Source organism: Mauremys reevesii, linkage group 3 (genome assembly GCF_016161935.1).
Source record: "Mauremys reevesii isolate NIE-2019 linkage group 3, ASM1616193v1, whole genome shotgun sequence".
NCBI lineage: Eukaryota > Metazoa > Chordata > Testudines > Geoemydidae > Mauremys > Mauremys reevesii.
The window spans coordinates 63,624,664-63,644,864 of NC_052625.1; the positions used below are offsets into that span (position 1 = coordinate 63,624,664).

The 20,201-nt window shown below is 51.2% G+C and overlaps 1 protein-coding gene across 9 annotated transcripts in view; it reads left to right on the top strand.

The window, feature by feature from the left end:
* The window catches only part of AARS2 (alanyl-tRNA synthetase 2, mitochondrial), a 43,792-nt gene that overhangs the window by 1,805 nt on the left and 21,786 nt on the right, over positions 1 to 20,201 (top strand). For 4 of the 9 annotated variants that reach the window (XM_039530009.1, XM_039530005.1, XM_039530004.1 and 1 more), the window contains exons 1-12: positions 513 to 862; positions 3,444 to 3,632; positions 4,914 to 5,059; positions 7,259 to 7,453; positions 7,902 to 8,046; positions 8,683 to 8,828; positions 9,315 to 9,423; positions 10,539 to 10,577; positions 11,780 to 11,891; positions 13,092 to 13,219; positions 15,079 to 15,229; positions 19,594 to 19,763. In XM_039530009.1, coding sequence (XP_039385943.1) covers positions 638 to 862; positions 3,444 to 3,632; positions 4,914 to 5,059; positions 7,259 to 7,453; positions 7,902 to 8,046; positions 8,683 to 8,828; positions 9,315 to 9,423; positions 10,539 to 10,577; positions 11,780 to 11,891; positions 13,092 to 13,219; positions 15,079 to 15,229; positions 19,594 to 19,763 — 1,755 coding nt within the window. In that variant the 5' untranslated portion in view covers positions 513 to 637. Of the gene's footprint in view, positions 1 to 511; positions 863 to 3,443; positions 3,633 to 4,913; positions 5,060 to 7,258; positions 7,454 to 7,901; positions 8,047 to 8,682; positions 8,829 to 9,314; positions 9,424 to 10,538; positions 10,578 to 11,779; positions 11,892 to 13,091; positions 13,220 to 15,078; positions 15,230 to 19,593; positions 19,764 to 20,201 lie in introns of those variants that run through there. The other 5 variants (XM_039530008.1, XM_039530006.1, XM_039530012.1 and 2 more) reach the window with 5 other exon arrangements.

Below are 20,201 nucleotides of genomic sequence, written 5' to 3' on the forward strand. Positions count from 1 at the left end.
GGCTCAGCCAAGAGTCCTCTCCCCCACTCCAAACCCCTCAGCCCCAGCCCAGAGCCCGCACATCCCAATCCCGTCCCAGCCCAGTGAAAGAGAGTGAGGGAGAGTGAGTGACTGAGGAAGGGGGATGGAGTGAGTGGGCTGGGGCCTCATAAAAGGGGCGGGGCAGGTCCAGGAGCAGAGCAAGGGTTTGTGTGATTACACAGTTGGCAAACCTAAGGGGAACTGTCACTGAAGACAAAAAGGAAATGGGCCAGTAACTAGGGTTTATGTAACACTCCCCACTCCTGCCACAACCTCCCCAGAAAAGCCGCATGTGCTCCGCACTGCTACTTGGCCACCAGCTGGTGCAGCGGACGGGAGCACCGAGCTCTGCAGAGGGTGGCCCAAGCCGAGCTCGCTCCCCCAACCCGGAGCAGCCGGGTGTATTGGCGCCACGTCCTCGGAGGCCGTTTCAGGTGGGCTTGTAAAAGCGCAGAGCCTGTTGGGAGGATGAACTCTGGACACCCCCTGCAGCTCCCCGATCCCATCAGCCCCCGCGGCAGGGAGGTCTCTCTTGCTGCCGCCTCGCTCGTTGAATGGTTTCCCTCTGACGAAGCGAAGCCGGGCCCGGGCTTCAGGAGTTCCGCCCACAGTTAAGATGGCCGCGGCAGGCCATGTGCGGGGGCTGCTCCGGGTCCCTCCGGGTTGGCGCTGCGGCCCCTACCGGGCTCGCTCCGCTGCTGCCTGCCCCCCGGCCGGGCAGGTCCGCCAGGCCTTTCTCCGCTTTTTCCAGGAGCAGCACGGACACCGGCTGGTGCCCTCGGCCCCGGTGCGGCCCCGCGGGGACCCCGGGCTCCTCTTTGTCAACGCGGGCATGAACCAGGTGGGGCGGGTCCCGGGAGCGGGCGCTGCCTGAGCCTGCAGACAGGCGGCTCCATGGGGCTGACGCAGCCACCGCCCCGGGTTCCCGGGTGTAGCTGCTGCGCCGTGCCCGAGCTCCTGGCAGCCTCCCCGAGCCCCGGGGCTGCCTGACACTGGCCCGAGCCGCGATCATCTCGCAACCGCATCTTCGCTGCCAGGGGAGCTCTTAGCAGCCCCAGAGCTGTAGTCCCTGGTGTCCTGCCCCCCCCCCCCCACAACCCCCTCCCGAGTGCTGTGGCCAGCCAGTGTTTGGTAAATCTTTCAAGCGCTGGTGTAGTTACCCATCCCTAGCTATCAGGGTGGTAGCCGTGTTGATCTGTACCCACAAAAACAAGGAGTCCGCTGGCATCTTAAAGGCTAACAGATTTATTTGGGCGTAAGCTGTCATGGGTAAAAAACCCACTTCAGATTCATCCTTAGCTGTGAGGGTGGCATACTGCATTGGGGCAAAGGGCTACAGCCGCTCCTCTGGGCAGCACCCATGGATCCATTGTGCATGTAGTTCACCCCATTGCATCTCTCTGTAATAAAAAATAGCAGCATAGCGGCTAGGTGCCTCACTGTCATTGCAGGGAACACCGCTGTGAGGCAGGAGAGGGCTGTCCCTGCCTGACTGATTAAGTGATTTGTTCAAGGTCTCACACAAAGTCTGTGTCTGAGTTGGGAATTGAATCCAGGTCTCTTGGGTCCCAGATCAGTGCCTGGATCACTAGCCCATCCTTATAAAAAAAAAAAAACAGGAGTACTTGTGGCACCTTAAAGACTAACAAATTTATTTTAGCATGAGCTTTCGTGAGCTAAAGCTCACTTCTTCGGATGCATAGAATGGAACACACAGACAGGAGATATTTATACATACAGAGAACATGAAAAGGTGGAAGTATGCATACCAACAGGCAGAGTCTAATCAATTGAGATGAGCTATCGTTAGCAGGAGGAAAAAAAAACTTTTTGAAGTGATAATTAAGATGGCCCATAGAAGGTGTGAGGAGAACTTAACATAGGGAAATAGATTCAATTGGTGTAATGACCCAACCATTCCCAGTCTTTGTTTAGACCACAGTTAATAGTATCTAGTTTGCATATTAATTCAAGTTCAGCAGTCTCTCTTTGGAGTCTGTTTTTGAAGTTTTTTTGTTGCAAAATTGCCACCTTCAAGTCTGTCACTGAGTGGTTAGAAAGGTTGAAGTGTTCTCCCACTGGTTTTTGAATGTTATGATTCCTGATGTCAGATTTGTGTCCATTTATTCTTTTGCGTAGAGACTGTCCGGTTTGGCCAATGTACATGGCAGAGGGGCATTGCTGGCACATGATGGCATATATCACGTTGGTAGATGTGCAGGTGTACGAGCCCCTGATGGTGTGTCTGATGTGATTAGGTCCTGTGATGGTGTCACTTGAATGGATATGTGGACAGAGCTGGCATCGGGCTTTATTGCAAGGATAGGTTCCTGGGTTAGTGTTTATGTTGTATGGTGTGCGGTTGCTGGTGAGTATTTGCTTCAGGTTGGGAGGCTGTCTATAAGCGAGGACTGGCCTGTCTCCCAAGATCTGTGAGAGTGAGGGATCGTCTTTAAGGATAGGTTGTAAATCTTTGATGATGCACTGGAGAGGTTTTAGTTGGGGGCTGTAGGTGATGGCTAGTGGTGTTCTGATATTTTCTTTTTTAGGCCTGTCCTGTAGTAGGTGGCTTCTGGGTACTCTTCTGGCTCTGTCAATCTGTTTTTTCACTTCAGCAGGTGGGTATTGTAGGTTTAAGAATGCTTGATAGAGATCTTGTAGGTGTTTATCTCTGTCCGAGGGATTGGAGCAAATACGGTTGTATCTTAGAGCTTGGCTGTAGACAATGGATCGTGTGGTGTGTCCGGGATGGAAGCTGGAGGCATGTAAGTAAGTATAGCGGTCAGTGGGTTTCCGGTATAGGGTGGTATTTATGTGACCATCGTTTATTAGCACAGTAGTGTCTAGGAAATGGACCGCTTGTGTGGATTGGTCTAGGCTGAGGTTGATGGTGGGATGGAAATTGTTAAAATCTCGGTGGAATTCCTCGAGGGCATCCTTATGTTTGTCTGCCATGTGGACCGATGCAATATGCAGTGCTTAGTCTCCCATTAGAGTTGAAAATTCGCTTCACAACGCCTTTTGAAGTTTTCCACCTTGGACTGAGAATGAAACCTTTGGAATGTTTTCCACAAACATGGAATGTGTTTGGGAGAAGGAGGAGGGGGCCTGTGGGAGACTCAGGTTCAAGTCCTGCTCTGCCTTGATTTGGGATGAAAAACTCTGCTTTCTGAATGAGCAACTTGAACCTGAGTCTCCTACCTTCTAGGCCAGTGCACTAACCACACGGCCACATGCATCCAACGAAGTGGTTATTCACCCACGAAAGCTCATGCTCTTAGTCTATAAGGTGCCACAGGACTCTTTGCTGCTTTTACAGCCAAAGAGTGTCTCTCAAGCCTTTCTGACATATTTCATGGAAACAGATGCATCTCTGTGAAACTGTATGAAAATGGTGTGATTTTCTTTGTGTTCCCTTTTAGTTCAAGCCCATTTTCCTGGGCACAGCACATCCCCGAAGTGAACTGGCACAGTACCAGCGTGTGGTGAACAGCCAGAAATGCGTGCGTGCTGGCGGGAAGCACAATGATTTGGATGATGTGGGCCGAGATGTTTACCACCACACCTTCTTTGAGATGCTGGGGAACTGGTCCTTTGGGGATTACTTCAAAGTGAGACACTAGAGCATGAGCTCCTTAGGGCAGGGATCAGGTCTTGCTGTAAAGTATCAAGTGCACCCTGTGGCACTGTACCAGACATGTTCTTTCAGCTGCGCTGATGAGCTTGGGATTTTTTTTGCTGCAAGTTCCCTGATTTAAACCGAAGGTTCCTAACCATAATCAGCAGAGCATATGCTGTCATTCTGTGGAGAGTTTGCTCATCTGGAGGGGCTGGCTGATTTTCCAGCTGCCAAATCACACTAAAAGAAGCTACCAATACGTTAAATATTTAGCTAATTCTTCCATGAAAGTGGCAATTTGTGTAGTTGTCATAAAAATGGTGTGTGATGGCAAATGGAGTGGCAGGGGATGGGGATGGGGATGGGTGACATCAAATGGGAGGGAAGGTTTCCATGAAATAATCTCTGGTTTAAAATATGATCCATATTAGGAAAAGGTTTGCTGACCTCCCTGGTTTAAACAATGCATCTCCGAAGGGAACCCTGAATTGGATGCTTACCCCTAGGACCGGGGTTCTCAAACTGTGGGTCGGGACCCCAGTCGGCCACGACCCCATTTGAATGGGGTTGCCAAGGCTGTTGTCGGCCATGGGCCCCAGCAAGTCTGAAGCCCAAGCCCCACTGCCCAGGGCAGAAGCTCTTGGGCTTCAGCTTTTGCACCCCTGCCCAGGGCAGCAGGGCTCGGTCTTCAGTCCCCCCTCCTGGGGTGTGTAGTAATTTTTGTTGTCAGAAGAGAATCATGATGCAGTGAAGTTTGAGAATCTCTGCTCTAGGAATTAGCCAAAGAAAATGGTGCCAGCTTCAGATGATTTGAACTAAGAAACGCATGATACATGGAACGGGCTATGGAGTCTGTGACCCAAATTGGGGTAGAGATTGCAGCCTAATTCCTGGGGAACAGACATCCATACTTCAAATGTCACTGTGACAGTGATAATTTCCCCCTTGTTGACTTACTCATCAAGACTGTCCCCATTTCAAGAGGGTACCACTCACAGTGCTCCGCCTATTGGACAGGCCATCCTGGGATACTCAGGTCACCAGTAAGAAGGTCATAACTTGCCTTACTTAGATACCTGAAGGCCTGCCTTAGTGGCCTAGCCCCTTAACGCTCTGTGATACACTATGGAATGGCAAAGGGAGAGTGCAGCCAAGACTAGCTTCTTGAGTGTATGATTCACTTTCCTTCTACCCCTAATGCTTAAGTTGGAGTTTCTCACCGGGGTGCTCCTGAATAGCTGTGCTCTCCTTTGTTTTTCCTCACTCCATTCAGGAGGAAGCATGTGGCATGGCATGGGAGCTCCTAACACAGATCTATGAGATCCCAAAAGACCATCTCTACATCACCTATTTTGGAGGAGATGCCTCACTGGGTTTGAGCCCAGATGAGGAAAGCAGGGACATATGGCTCAGCCTAGGGTAAGTGTGTGTGAGAAGTGGGACAGGAGTGTCATGGGCAGAGATGGGAGATGCAAGTTCACTCACCTGCCCTTTAGCTGTTGGATACAGGTGTGGAAGCGAAAAGGATCCATTGGTTCTTTGACTTTCTTATTTGAGTCCAGTTCAGTTGGATTGTTATGAATTCAGTAGTGGCCCGACAGCCCTGAGATGTCTTACCCCTAGATTGCCACTTCAAATGCAGCTGTGGTTAGTCAAAGTGATTACTGTCTGGCCGGTGTGAAATGAGACCGGTGGTCTCAGTCCTGTCCTTAGTAAAGATGTCCACACAATTCCACTACCACAGTCGATGGTACAGTAGAACCTCAAAGATATGAACACCAGAGTTACAGACTTACTGGTCAACAGGGCACCTTCTGGAACCAGAAGTAATCAGGCTGGAATGGAGACAGACACACAAAAGCAAATACTTTACTGCCATGTCCGCGGGCTGCTTTGGGTCCCCCCAGGTTGGCGCTGCAAGGTAAGGGGAGGATCAGGACTCTGGGCAAGGGGTGGGGCTCAGGGCTTCAGCCCTGTGGGGAGTGCCGGGGCTCCTTTCCCCACTTCAGCCCCGTGGGGGGTGCCAGAGCTCAGGGCTTTATCTATGAGGGGAGAACCAGTCTCATCCCCAGCTCTTCCCCTGTAGCTAAAGCCCCAAGCCCCAGCACACCTCACGGGGCTAAAACTGGGAATGGAGCCGTGGGGCTGAAGCCCCGAACCCCAGTGCTCCCCCCAGATCTAAAGGCCTGAGCCCTGGTGCTCCCAAGAGTCAGAAGCCTCCCCTGCTCCCCATGGCTGCAGCCCCAACCCCCCCCCCCCCCCGCCACATTGGCTGAAGCCAGTAACTTTTGACAGCAGTAGCCTCTTCTGCAGGTGCAGAGATAATATTTTCTTCGTTTCAGTTTATTCAAGTAGCTCAGTTCAATGACTAATACATTGATTTCTTAACTTTCAGCTGGGAGTTGAAAAAGCAGGGAAGCTTGTTTTCCTCTTCCAATATACTAAAAACTAGGTATGAGAGGATGAGATCTACTAGTTCTAAAATCCTGAAGGACATAGTGACCTGAAACAATCAGTTAAATTCACTAACTACAAATAATACTCCCTTTGTTTAGTAAATCAGTTAGTTTTTAAATGAAAAACATGTTTTGATAAACTTTTTGATACATAACAAAAAAGTATCCAGCACATTTGTTTTCAATCAAAAACATTAAAATGCTGTTTTTGTGCATTAATAATTGAATTTGAATTTCCATCCAAATTGAGCTTGACACACATCACAAGTAAAAAAATAATTTTCATATTGTATATAAAAAAATGCGACAGGCATCATTTTCTACAATAATAAAGACATTTTTAAATTAAGAATCTGAATGTGCATACATTAAGATATGCACATATATTTAACCAATTACATAAGTATAATGGATCCTCCAGGTTAGCCAAAAGAAGCACCGGATATAGCGTAAAGGCTATATTAAGTTGCAGATCAACATGTTTTAAAGGTTACCAACAATGAGAATCAGCCTTTCTTTAGGAAAATAACTTAAAAAGTACAAATGCAAAACAAAATTAAAATCGATGATTTAAGTTTAAATCAAGGTTTTCTACTTGCTGATAAAAATTGATGATTTAAATCAATCCACCCTACTCCAGGGCAGGGAAGAAGCTTGTTGGTGGGAAGTGCTGGTGTGTGTGGGTCGCTTGTACAACAAGGCAGCAGCACATGTCCTTTGGCCCTATGCCTTTCTCTCTCTAGCCCTATTCAGCACCTTTCAGATCTTGACTCTTGGAGTTTGCTCCAATGAAGGAAACTGATCGATTGACCCAGTGGAAGAAGAAGCATCTTCCACATCAGCTTGTGCCAAAGTGAGTCTGTTGGCCAAGTTCAGCAGTGAGCAGGGTGCCCTGTGCTGTGACTCAGTTTGTTTCTGCTCAGTGGCCATTGTTGGAATAGAATGTCATTAATTTAGGAGAAAAGGGTGGGGAGGCTAATTCAGCTCCCTATGAGTAGAAGCAAGTTAACCCTATAGAGTTTGGAAGGTGAGATGGCGATACAGTCAGAGAGAGAATCCCCCCAGACTCCTCTCCCTGACCCCTGGTAGCCTGTGGCTCATGCACTCTGAAGGGAACAATCTGCTACCCCAGCCCTGTCAACTAGGCTGCTTTCCTTTTTAGGGTGCCTCCCAGTCACGTGCTTCCTTTCCCACTGAGGGAAAACTTCTGGGAGATGGGTGAGACGGGCCCTTGTGGCCCCTGCACCGAGATCCACTACGACCATGTGGGTGGCGGCAGGCACGCGGCAGGACTGGTGAACCAGGACAGCCCTGATGTGGTGGAGATCTGGAACCTGGTCTTCATGCAGTACAGCAGGTACTAGGCTGCTGGGGGCTGCCCCAGAGGCTCATTTCCATAGTATGAGACTTGTACCTCACTAAAGACATTTATGTTCAAGGAGTCCCTGCTCCTCGCTAGCAGATGGCAGCACACAGGGCAAGGAGGAGCCTTTCTCTAGCTCCCCACTGCTCTCCTCTGGCCTGACCGGTGTCCCCTCTTCCCCTGCTGCTTTTTCCATCTCTGCCTTGTCTCACAGACCTCCCCTGTCCTGCTGTTGCTCCTGTTTGTCATGTCCTGGGGGTTGCCCCCTTTTGCTGTGTAGCTGCACCTGTTGAGTCACCTCTATGCCCCTTCCTGCACGCTGCCCCGCTGCTTCCATCTCCAGTCTCTGTCCCCTCCCAACCCCACCAAGATCAGCACTTGGCCTCAGACTAACTTTTGCTTCTCTGGCTTGTGTTTTGGATGGGGGCTGGTGTGTTGCCAGAGAGGCTGATGGGAGTCTGCGTCCATTGCCCCAGCACCACGTGGACACGGGGATGGGCCTAGAAAGGCTGGTGACAGTTCTGCAGAGCAAACGCTCTAACTACGACACAGACCTCTTCACCCCCATCCTGGATGCCATCCACAAGGTGATGATCAGCTGCTAGGGGGTCACAGCTGAGCCTAAAGCACTTCCCACTCTGTGTGTGTGTGTGTGTGTGTGTGTGTGTGTGTGTGTGTGTGTGTGTGTGTGTAGAGGTTACTTGCTGAGCACTGAATTGCAGCCCCCTCTGGGGTGGGACGTAGCAGCTGTCAAACAATACACAGCAATGCTGCACCGCAGCTTAGGACAGGACGTGTGTCCAGTTTTGAAGAACAATGGGAGTTTAGGGAGACAGGAGAGAATTCCCAGGTTGGAATTTAACCCAGGACATCAGAGTTGATAACCCATGTTACAAGTGGCCTCGGATTTTAATTGTCCCAAGTGGCCAGAGCCTGGGTTTCACGATGCCTCTGACGTACATGAGCCCTGGTCTCTCACGTACCAGATAGGTGTTAATGGGGTGCACTTGGCATGCAGGGCAGACTGGCATGAGTGTGGGAAGAGAATTGGACACATACCTGGCATTAGGAGACAGGAACCTCCCAGGGGTCAGCCCTGAGAACACCCACCCAGAGCAACATTACGCAGAGTTTATGGCCAAATGCCTTTTGGAGCAGCTGTGCCATTCAGAGCTGGGTGCCTCCACTAAAACATCTCCTTTTCTATCCCCACCCCTCCACAGGGCTGCGGGGGGCCGGGGTACCAGGGCCTGGTGGGGGAGGCCGATGTCGGGTCTGTGAACATGGCCTACCGCGTGGTGGCGGATCACGTGCGCACCCTGTCTGTGTGCATTGCCGACGGCGTGTATCCCGGCATGTCCGGGGCCGAGTAAGGATGCATGATAATGGGGGGAGGGGAGGAGAGTACAAGCAGCAGTAGAGTGGATGGAGGGGGAGTGGGTGAGTTGAGTGGAGTGAGGTGGAGGTGAGAGAGAATAGAGGGGATACAGGACAGGAGGGGCATGGAGAAACCGGTGTGGTTATGCAGGGTTGGCCCTTTAGGGATCATATAGAATAAGTGTGAGGTTGGGGAAGCTGGTGTGGGCAGGGCAAGGGGAGCTGGCGTTTGGGTTTGTGTGTGGGAATATGGGTGGAGAAGGCAGAGTTGGTTTGTGCGTGTGGGGAGACCTGGGCAGGGTGGGGAGTTGGCTTTGTGTGCAGGGATCTGGGCAGAAGGAGTGAGCTGATTTGGGTAAGGGAATGGGTAGAGAGGAGGGAGCTGGCTTGTGAGTGGGTCATGCAGGGGACTGGGCAAGGAAGGGGAGCTAGTTGGGACTACTCATATGGCTGTCTTAGGAATCCTCCCCGTCTGCAGGCTGGTGCTGCGCCGCATCCTGCGCAGGGCTGTCCGGTTCTGCTCTGAAGTTCTCCATGCTCCGCCCGGGTTCCTGGCCAGCTTGGTTCCTGCCGTGGTGGAAGTTCTGGTAAGTATAAAGGGCTCTTCTTGTGAGGAGGGAGATTTGCTTATCAGCCAGGGTCTCATGCAGCCATATATTTCTCAGCTGGAGCAGTTTCTCTTGCCAGTGCTTGTGCCAGAAGACTATATCCAGTGGTGATTTCTGACTCTGTGAGATGTTTATCCCAATGACACTCAGCCTTCTTATTTCTATAGACTCAGGGCCCATTGTGATAAACAATACGTTCAGCACAAGCATGATGCGTGAGTGTGAAAGAAGAGAGATGGGCTGCCAGCATAGACACTTCTCTAGTGTGGTGGTTCCCAAACTGGTCTCTGGAAAGCTGAATGGTCATATGGTGCTTGCTCTCCTCCCTTTTGTTTCTTCCTGCTAAATCCTATGAAAAGAAACTAAAAATACATTGAATATTTTCCTAATGTTACATTTGCACATAAGCATTTACTGGAGTTGCCACAGATATGTCATGCAACAGCAAATGGGAGGAGAGGTGGAATCCATGCAACATCAAAGGGCTGGAGAGGTGGCTGTGAAACAGTAGCTATTAATCAAAGTGTGATTCCCACTCTAGGAAAATGTATTTGAGGCTGTGCATTGGTGCTGTCATTCTCCTCTTCCACCAAAGAAACACTGCCTCTGTACCAGTCGAACCTGCCACTCAGAGTCACAAAGAAGTCCAGAGAGTATCAATTAATTAAGATTTGTTCTGTCTGGGATGCAAGGTGTGAAGTGGTTAAACCAGGGGATTTGGAGGTGGAACAAGTGGTTCTATTCCTGGCTCTGCTGTTGACAATGTCTGCATGTGAGCAAGTCATTGCCTCACTGTGTGCCTCAGTTTCCCCAACTGTAAAATGGGGGCTAGCACTTATCTTATAGGGAGGCGAGACGCTTCTTTAATACTTGCAGAGGGCTTTGAGAGCCTCAGATGAAGGTGCAGTAGATATGCAGAGGCATCTGACTAGCCCAGACCCATCCCTGAGATGGGGCCATTTGGGAGAGGGCCAATGCAAAGGCTTTATTGGGTGGGGCTCAGACTGGCCCGTGTCCCCAGGTAGGGAGGAGTGGTTGTTGTACTGACACTGCGTACAGCTATTTCCTGATGCTCAGTGAAATTTGCTCTGCAGGGAGATGCCTATCCGGAGCTGAGGAAGAATACAGACCAGGTGAGCAGCATGGAATCTGCTGGAGCGAAGCTTTAATAAACCATCATGGGAATCCCTACCAGCCTCTTTAATTATCCCTGACCTCTTGGAAGTGCTGCCCAGCAGCCCCTAGCATGCTATCAAAGTGGAGTGGGGATGGGGGGATTCACCTCTTTGGGATATGGGCGGATGAGTTTGCCCTACCCCCAGCATGGCCACGTTCTCAGAGGGAGGGGATGGGGCGCAGATATACAGAGCATGGACACAGATACTGCATGCAGAGTTGGGAACTAGCAGGGGCATGTTGTGGACTCCCCTGTGTGCACTGACTGTGGATCTTGAAGGGATCCTGTGCCAGGATTGGCTGGTTGGTGCCCAATGAAGCCCAGCAGCCCCTGTGACTACAGAACTAAGGTAAAGCCCAGGCCTTAGTTGGGCCATGTGCCCATGAGCCTGGTTCCCCTCCCAGTATAGGAACCCTTTGCCCCTCCTGTGGTAACATCAATATTTATGTAGCTAAAGAGGGAACTAGATGCTTGGGAATCATAAGAGCAGCTGTTTTCCAAGCTTCCTCCCTGCCCAGCTCTGCTGATGCCCCTCAGTCCTGACCAGCGGCTTGCACTGCTGTTCTAGCCCTGGGCATCTCATGCAGAATTTTCATTGGGTTGCAAATGTGGATGACCTGCCTGGAGTGCCTTGTTAGCCTGATCTCTGGTCTCTCTCAACAGGCAGCTGCCCCAGGTAACTATTTCCTTGTTGCAAGCAGGGCCGGCTCCAGGAAAGGAAGCAGGTGCTTGGGTGACCAATGGAAAGGGGCGGCACATCCAGGTCTTCGGCAGCAATTCGGCGGCCGGTCCCTCAGTCCCTCTCGGAGCAAAGGACCCGCCACCAAATTGCCACCAAAGGATGAAGCGGCGCAGTAGGGCTGCCGCCAAAGTACTGCTGATCGCAGCTTTTTTTTCTTTTCTTTTTTTTTTTTCCCTGCTTCGCCACTTGGGACGGCAAAAAAGCTGGAGCCAGCCCTGGTTGCAAGCCATGAGCCCAGAGCTGAGGTATAGGAGATGGACAGTGATAGCAAATGCAGCGGCCTCCTTTGGCACCCACTCTTCCCATTCCCAGCCATGTGGAGGGCTGGGTTCTGGTGGCTGGGCTGGGCTGAGTCAAGCAGTGGTGGAGCTCACCCACAGGGAAGGAGGCTGAATCTGCTCCTCCTCTTCCTGCAGATTATGAATATTATCAATGACAATGAGGCTGCATTTCTCTCCTCCCTTCTGCGGGGGCGGCGTATCATTGACAGGACTCTGCAGCAGATGGGTCCCTCCAAGCTCTTCCCAGGTGAGTCCCTCCCTGATTCCACTGGGAAGGGGAGTGCAAGGAGGGGGAGAGGAGCAGCAGCTGGCATCTGCCAGTGGTTAAGGGTGGCTTGGGCCCTTGTTGCCAGTGTGTCTCAGGCAAGGGCTGGACTGTGTTGGGCCCTTTGGGCTAAGGGGGAGAGAGCTTTGGAAGCAGGCACCCTCCCCACAGCTGGTGGCCTGCTGTTGCTGTCTTTGTGCTGAACACTAGGCAGTATTAGGCTACAGGTACACACTGAATGACCCCTCTCTCCCTTCTGCCCCAGGCAAAGAATCAGAATTCCTCCCAACTTCCAAATCAGAGCTATGATGGATGCTTGCCTACCTGCTGCCTTGCCATGGGGCAGTACAGCACCAGCCCCATGCTCTGAGCTGGTACTGCGAAGCAGGTGCTGCTGCTCCATCACTGGCACGCCCCATCTCCCAAACACTTCTGAGAAGATTGCCTCAATGCTTTGCTCACCAGAGCAAACAGGCGCTTATCACTGCTAAAGGGGCCCCTTTGGTTCGTAGGTGCTGCAGTGACCAGCTCCGAACAAATACGAAGGTAGAACAGCTAGCGCAGTACCCGCATGGAGGAGCATGTTTGGGTGTGATAGGGAGAGTGTGGCTTAACCCTTTCCTGCGTGAGCAGATCTGAACCAACTTCTCCCCGCCTGCTCACTAATCTGTGTGATTCAGTGCTTGGTAGCGTAAGGCAATGGGGAGTTCCAGCTGACACCCTTTCTTGTATGACTCAGGAGCTTGCAGGACTGTGCTGATACGGCTCATTCTACCTGTACTTGGAACACCCTGCCACTGTGCTGAGGCCTTCCTATGTGGACGTGCTCTGTTGAGCTCTTGAATGTACCTAATGAGACAGTGGCAAGATGCACCACATTGTCCTGCTTATGGGAGCAAATGCTTTCAAACCTATATGGAAACATCTGTGCTCACGGTCCCAAGGGAGCTGAGGGTTGGAATCCCTGTGATTTTAGAGTACTGCTGATGGGATGAAATGGGCAGCCAGTCCTTGTTGGCTGCACAGATTGTGGGGGATCCTGAGTATCTCATTAGGGATGTGAAGACACCCCCCCACACACACCTTACCCCCAGAAAAAGTAAGAGATTCCCTCCATGACCCTGCCGTGTGTTCTCTCCATGGCCACCTAGAGTTTGTGGTCTCATTCTTGTCTCTCTGCAGCGGAGGTGGCCTGGTCTCTCTATGGAAACTTGGGGTTCCCTCTAGATTTGATTGGCTTGATGATTGAAGAAAAGGGGATCCAATTGGACTGGGCAGCTTTGGACCAGCTAGCCCAGGAAGATGCTAAGGTAGGATACAAAACCCTGCCTCCCATGCAAGCCTCCATCCCTGTGGCTAATGCCCTATTCTTTCTGGTCAGGGTTCCCATGTGTACTTTAAATCCACTGCAGGTGCTCTCCATCACTTCTATAGTCCATCAGCATCATGGAATGCCTTTCTCCTCTAGCTCAGGGGTTTGCAGCAGTGTCCCCCAGGGATCTTCACTGGGACCAGCGCTGTTAAACATACTCATAAATGATCTGGAAAAAGGGGGTAAACAGTGAGGTGGCAAAGCTTGCAGGTGATACGAAATTACTCAAGATAGTTAAGTCCAAATCAGACTGCGAAGAGTTACAAAGAGATCTCTGACTGGGTGACAGGGCAACAAAATGGCGATGAAATGTAATTTTGATAAGTGCTAAGTAATATACATTGGAAAACATAATCCCAACTGTACATACAAAATGATGGCATCTAAATTAGCTGTTAGCGCTCAAAAAAGAGATCTTGGAGTCATTGTGGATAGTCCTCCGAAAACATCTACTCAATGTGCAGCAGCAGTCAAAAAAGCGAACAGAATGTTGGGACTCATTAGGAAAGGGATAGGTAATAAGACAGAGAATATCATATTGCCTCTCTATAAATCCATGGTACGCTCACATCTTGAATACTGTGTGCAGTTCTGGTCACCCCATCTCAAAAAGGATACATTAGAAATAGAAAAGGTAGAGAGAAGGACAGACAAAAATGATTAAGGGGATGGAACAGCTTCCATATGAGGAGAGATTAAAAAGACTGGGACAATTCATCTTAGAAAAGCGATGACTAAGGACAGACTTTATAGAGGTCTGTAAAATCATGACTGGTGTGGAGAAAGTGAATGAGGAAGTGTTATTTATCCCTTCACATAACACAAGAAGCAGGGGTAATCCTATTAAATAAATAGGCAGCAGTTTTAAAACAAGCAAAAGGAAGTGCTTCTTCACACAAACCACAGTCAACATATTGAACTCGTTGCCAGGGGTGTTTTGGATTAAAAAACTGTAACTGGATTCAAAAGAGAATTGGATAAGTCCATGCAGGATAGGTCCATCAATGGCTCTTAGCCAAGATGGTCAGGCACACAACCCCATGGTCTGGGTGTCCTTAGGCCTCCGACTGCCAGATTCTGGGGCTGGACAATGTGGGATGGATCATTTGATTGTCCTGTTCTGTTCATTCCTTTTGAAGCATGTGGCAATGGCCTCTGTCGGAAGACAAGATACTCGGCTAGATGGACCATTGGTGTGGGACAGTATGGCCATTCTTATGACTCCAGTTTGGGTCAGTAGTGACTGAAAACTATAAGCCCTCTGACAGCTGTTTGGCTGGTGACTTTTTCAGGCCAGTTTCTAGTGGACACATTACAAAAGCCATCATCGCAGCGGCACTGAGCTCAGCAGAGAGGGCAAGCATTGAATGAGTGGTGAAGAGTTAACAGAGGTGGAGTTCATCCAGGGCAGGAAAGTGGCCCACTTATGGGGCAGCATGTAGGGATTGGGGTACGGTTTGTATTGCCACCCCCACCTCCCATGCTGTGGATAAATCAAGGCCTTCAGCCTCAGGGGTGTGTGTGCAGCACTATGCTGTGCAGGGAAAGCATACGTTAGCTGGTGCTTGTGACTCCCCTGGGGGATGGTGCAGGGCAGTGCAGCAGTGTTGAGTGCCTGGTGTTGGCCCCAGGTGTAGTAGCAGCCTGGGATTAATTACTTCCTGGGGCAGCACAGATTTGACTGTGTGTTACAGGGATGTTCTACTGCCACAAAGTCAAAGGCCACAGCCACTAACCTTATGGAGCAGGCGCTCTTAGGGTGCCCCCAAATCAAGCTTTGTCTTCACACTTGTATAGCGGAAAGCTCGGACCCAGCAGGCAGAACAACTGGAAGGCTCCGGCGTGCGATTGGATGTGCATTCGCTGGCTCAGCTGCAGAGGGACGGTGTGCCTGCTACTGACGACTCGCCGAAATACGCCTACACACTCGGGCAGGACGGGAGATATGGTACGAGCCGAGGCATGGCCCAAAGAGCCTGCATGGGGTGGAGGGAAGGCAGTGTCCAATTCATCACCTGGGAGCCACTTAGGGATGGATCTAACCAGCTAACCTCCACGCCTACAAGGGGAATTATGATCTCAGACATCCTGGAGAGTGCCCTGTACAGAATGTGAACTTGCGTATTATCTCCCTCCACAGCTTGTGGCCAAGAGCACGAAGCAGGTCATATGCGTGTCCACTGAACACATGCTCACAATAAGGTTCTGTGATGGTTGCTGAGCTGGGAGTTAACTGCTGTTACCCAGTGTAGATGAATTGTATTAGGTGTGGTGTTCGTTGGAAATAGGGGTTCAGTGTGCTGGCAGTCAGCCTGTCTGCACGAGTGCGGACTGGGATGGCGGGTGCTAGGCATGGTAAACATACCGTAGCTGGGGAGGTCCATGCTGTTAAGGGTTCAGGTGGGTAGGTTCTTTCCTTAAATCTCTAGTTTTTTACATTTGTGGCAGAGTAGGAGGCATAGACACCTCGGTACCTGCCATTACAGCAGCTGGCCACTAGATGCCCCTGCTACTTTACATATAGTTTGATGCAGTTTTGGAAGCCTTGGCCCTATTGAAAGAATGTGAAGCTGAGCTGTTGCTGGTCATCAGCTGGACATTAGTTCTCAGGCTCCTGCTGAGAATCCCTGGGCAGGAATCTGAGCTGCAGCCCTGCCCCAGTTTGGGGATGGGTTAATGAGACACATCATCATGAGACTGACCCTGGCGGTGTTAGGAGTGTGAGTGCACCCCATCCCGACCTGGCCCGTTTGCTGAGCCTATGTCTGCTGTTAATATGTGTCCTTTGCCAGTTCAGGTGGTTTGTCAGAGGGCGTTGTCAGAATTAACTCGAGTCCCTCAGGTGTCCCTCACTTGAGTCCTATCCCCACACATGCCCCTAACTGTAGTTGTGGTGGTGCTTTTCGCTTGAGTTGGCTGCCCGTGAGGGGGTATAGACTAAAGCTCCAATGAGCACAAATCATCAGCCACTAACACCACCACCACGTGGTGTGGATGCAAGCTAGCTCCACTCAGGTGCCACTCCAGTGCCTTCCCACAATTCCCCCAGGTGCCCAGAAAAGACCAACAAGTTCTCTCACACTGGGAAAGAATTCACAGAGCAGTTCAGCTTACCGTAGCACCAGGAACCAGCAGGGCCGCCCAGAGGGGGGGGCAAGAGGGGCAATTTGCCCCAGGCCCCGAGCCCCACAGGGGCCCCCATGAGAGTTTTTCGGGGCCCCTGGAGCGGGGTCCCTCACTCGTTCTGGGGGGCCCGGAAAACTCTTGCGGGGCCGGGCGCAGGAGCTTCTTCGCTCCCGGTCTTCGCCGGCGGCGGGTCCTTCCGCTCCCGGGCGGAAGGACCCCCCGCTGGCAAATTACTGCCGAAGACGGAGCTGGACCCGCCGCCGAGTTCAGCTCGGTCTTCGGCGGTAATTCGGCGGCGGGGGGCCCTTCCGTTCTGGGACCGCCGCGGTGCCCAAGACCGCGCGGGGCCCCCTCCACCGAATTACCGCCAAAGACCGGGCTGCACTTCGGCGGCGGGTCCCGCTTCGGCGGTAATTTGGCGGCGGGGGGGGGGCCCCGCTGCGGGTCTTCGGGGCACTTCGGCGGCGGGTCCTGGAACGGAAGGGCCCCCCGCTGCCGAAGACCCCGGGCCCCCGGAATCCTCTGGGCGGCCCTGGGAACCAGCAGTCTTAGGGTATGTCTACACTACAGCTCTAGAGGTGCAGAACTACAGCTGTAGCACCATAGCATAGACGCTTCCTGCGTCGACAGGAGCGTTTTTTCCATTGATGTAGTTAATCCACCTCTTTGAGAGATGGCCATTAAGTCAACAGAAGAATTCTTCCACCAACCTAGCTGCATCTACACCCAGGGTTAGGTCAGTCTAACTATGGTGCAACGATTTTCCCGACCCTGAGTAACTCCTAGGTCGATCTAATTTTGAAGTGTAGACCAGGTCTTAATGCCAGACAGTGTTGCTGCACTCCTCACGCACTCAATGAGTGCAGCACCGGTGAGCGCACAGCAGCTCCGGTGTTGTTTTGCAATGTAGCTGCTCTCACTCAAGCTAGGCCAACTCGAGAGAAGTCACTCTCAAGTAGATCACTTGAGTTACCTCCACAGTGAGATGAACCTTAATGTCTCTGGTTCCCTGGTGTGAAGAGCTGCCTGTCTATCTCTCAGCCATTTCCACCGGCAGACTGGAGCTTTCTCCTAGTGTGGACCCAGATGTTCTCAGCTTCCTGGTGGCCCCTAGAGTGCTAGCTGATCACATGGTGCTGGCTCCTTATTTCCCGCTGCTACCTCACTGATAAAGAAGCTAGAAACCTCCCAATGCTCTCTTCCTGTTGCTTTTTTGTGACAGTGATGGCCATTGGTGCCGCACAGAGTAGGTGTTCCATACAGCCATGAGTGGGAGAGGTTGCACCTGAGACATTCCCCCTGTTAATATGGGGCCTATACTGTGAAGAAGTTCAAGACTCCCCTCCAGAAACTTTCCCTTCCTTTATAACCACCTCTGACTCTTTGTCCCCTTCTCAGCTGCTGAGGAACATTGGGGCCTCGCTCTTCATCCCTGCAAGTCAGCTTGCCCCACTGTGGCAGCTCTTTGTCCTTCTGCAAACATCTCCCCTGTGGTGCTCACTTCTCTCTCACTCACATTACCTGAAGCAATGTAATTTTTCTGAGCATAGGTTTTTTTCTGGTACTTCAAGAAGGATGAAGATGAATCAAGTGTGCACACCTCTTGGAAATGGTTTTGAAGCCTAGCGTTAGTGCTTGCACTCAATGGATTGACACTGCCAGAGTCTCACATGAGTGTGGGTTAATGATGATGGAATTTGTTGCTGCTGCCTAGCAGGGACGCCACGTAACCCAGGGTCTGTCGTTGGAGACTAAGTAATTCATCCCCTCTGATAACCTATCATTGGCGACTGAGTGCTCTATCTCAGCTGGTGCAAGGTGCAGTTTATCCAGTCAGGTTTAACCTTGTCCCTCTGCCCCCGGCCGGCTACATGCGATTATTGTTTTGCGCAGTCACTTCTAACCGCGCCCTCTTGTGAGATATAGACGCTCAGCATCCAGGGAGCAGCCTAGACTCGTAATTTGGGGATGGAGTACACAGTGTGGTCCCATAGCCAAACAGGCCTGTACCACTTATATAAGATAACCACCCAATACATGACACTAGATTGAGGGATGAGGAGGAGTTGTCAATGCAGTTGAGATTGCAGATGGACAGGTGAGGAAATTCATAGACATTAAGGTCAGAAGGGACCATTATGATCATTTAGTCTGACCTCCTGCACAATGCAGGCCACAGAATCTCACCCATCCACTTCTATAACAAGCTCCTAACCTATGTCTGAGTTATTGAAGTCCTCAAATTGTGGTTTGAAGACCTCAAGCTGCAGAGAATCCTCCAGCAAGTGACCCATGCCCCACGCTGCAGAGGAAAGCGAAAAACCTCCAGGGCCTCTGCCAATCTGCCCTGGAGGAAAATTCCTTCCTGACCCCAAATATGACGATCAGTTAAACCCTGAGCATGTGAGCAAGACTCACCAGCCAGCACCCAGGAAAGAGGTCTCTGTAGTAACTCAGATCCCAACCCATCTAACATCCCATCACAGACCACTGGGCATACTTACCTGCTGATAATCAAAGATCAATTGCCAAATTAATTGCCAAAATTCCCACATTATGTATGATGTTAATGGCCTACTAGGTGTAGTAACGCCATCTGCATAATGCACAGGAAAAATATACGTCTTGCAGCTGCAGGAGGGCTTGTGGTGAATTTCTTGTATTTTGTGCCTGGAGTTTGCATTCAGTAGTGAAGCAGCTACATTAATTAGAGCAGAATGGTGACCCAGATGGCACTTAATCAAATCATGGTTGGGGCTGGCCCTCTGGGGACCCATTTCCTGTTAACAGGTTCGGAGGAGCCTCCTTTACTCCTGGGCTTTTGGGGCTGAGCTCTGTCCCCTCTGTGGCTGTGAAATCCCATGTGGTCTCAGGAGGCAGCAGAGTGAAAGCTGTGAAGTGCTAGGTTTTGTTACAAAATAATCATGAACCTTTCCTTCCTTTTTGTCAGTGTCTTGGCTCCAGCTCTCTTCCCAGAGAGTGAAGTGCCTGATTTTATAATACTCTGAATGCTGCCAGGGTTCTGAGATTAACTGAGGCTTCCTCCCCTTGCATAGACTCTGCACTCTGTGTGGGGTGGAAGGGCTCCGGGGTGACCTGCTGGATCAGTCAAAACCCCTTGTGCTTCCAAAGGAAGGCAGAGAAGTGGGATGCTGATGCACATTGCTGATTTCTTACCCTTTGCAGCATTTAGCCCATGCCAGGCCACCGTCTTGATGCTATACAAAGATCAGTCTCTTCAGAAGGAGGTTGGAGCAGGCCAGCGCTGCGGAGTCCTCCTGGACAGGACCAGCTTCTATGCAGAACAGGGAGGGCAGGCACATGATCAGGGCTACCTGGTGCGCCTGGGACAACAGGTGAGTCTGTCTGCTGCCTGAGACTGGAATTACTACCAGGCCAGGCATGACCTTCCTGAAGCTGTGATCCCTCTCCGCTGTACTAGGCTGCTGACTAGAGTCCTCAGACTTGTCATCTTCAGGCTCTTCCTTTTCTCCCAGCTGCTTGCTGAGCGGGGCACTAGGTCTGGTCAGTGCTTGCAGTCTGGGAGAGGTCCAGTGACTCAGAGCAGAGATCATTTCAGGGAGCTGACAGGCTCATCTGGCTGTCTCTCTAGCCCTTGTCATTCCATTCCTCTCTCTTTAGCCCCGGTTTGTAGCACAAAGTGCTGGGGGTGGCAGGAGACCCTTCCTCCTTCACACCCCTTTCCCTCCAACAGGCTGCCTTCTCCCTCAGCTGGGCCAGGAACATGGAGAAGTTGATCAGTCATCAAAAGGTCCTTGGACTGAGCAACTTCT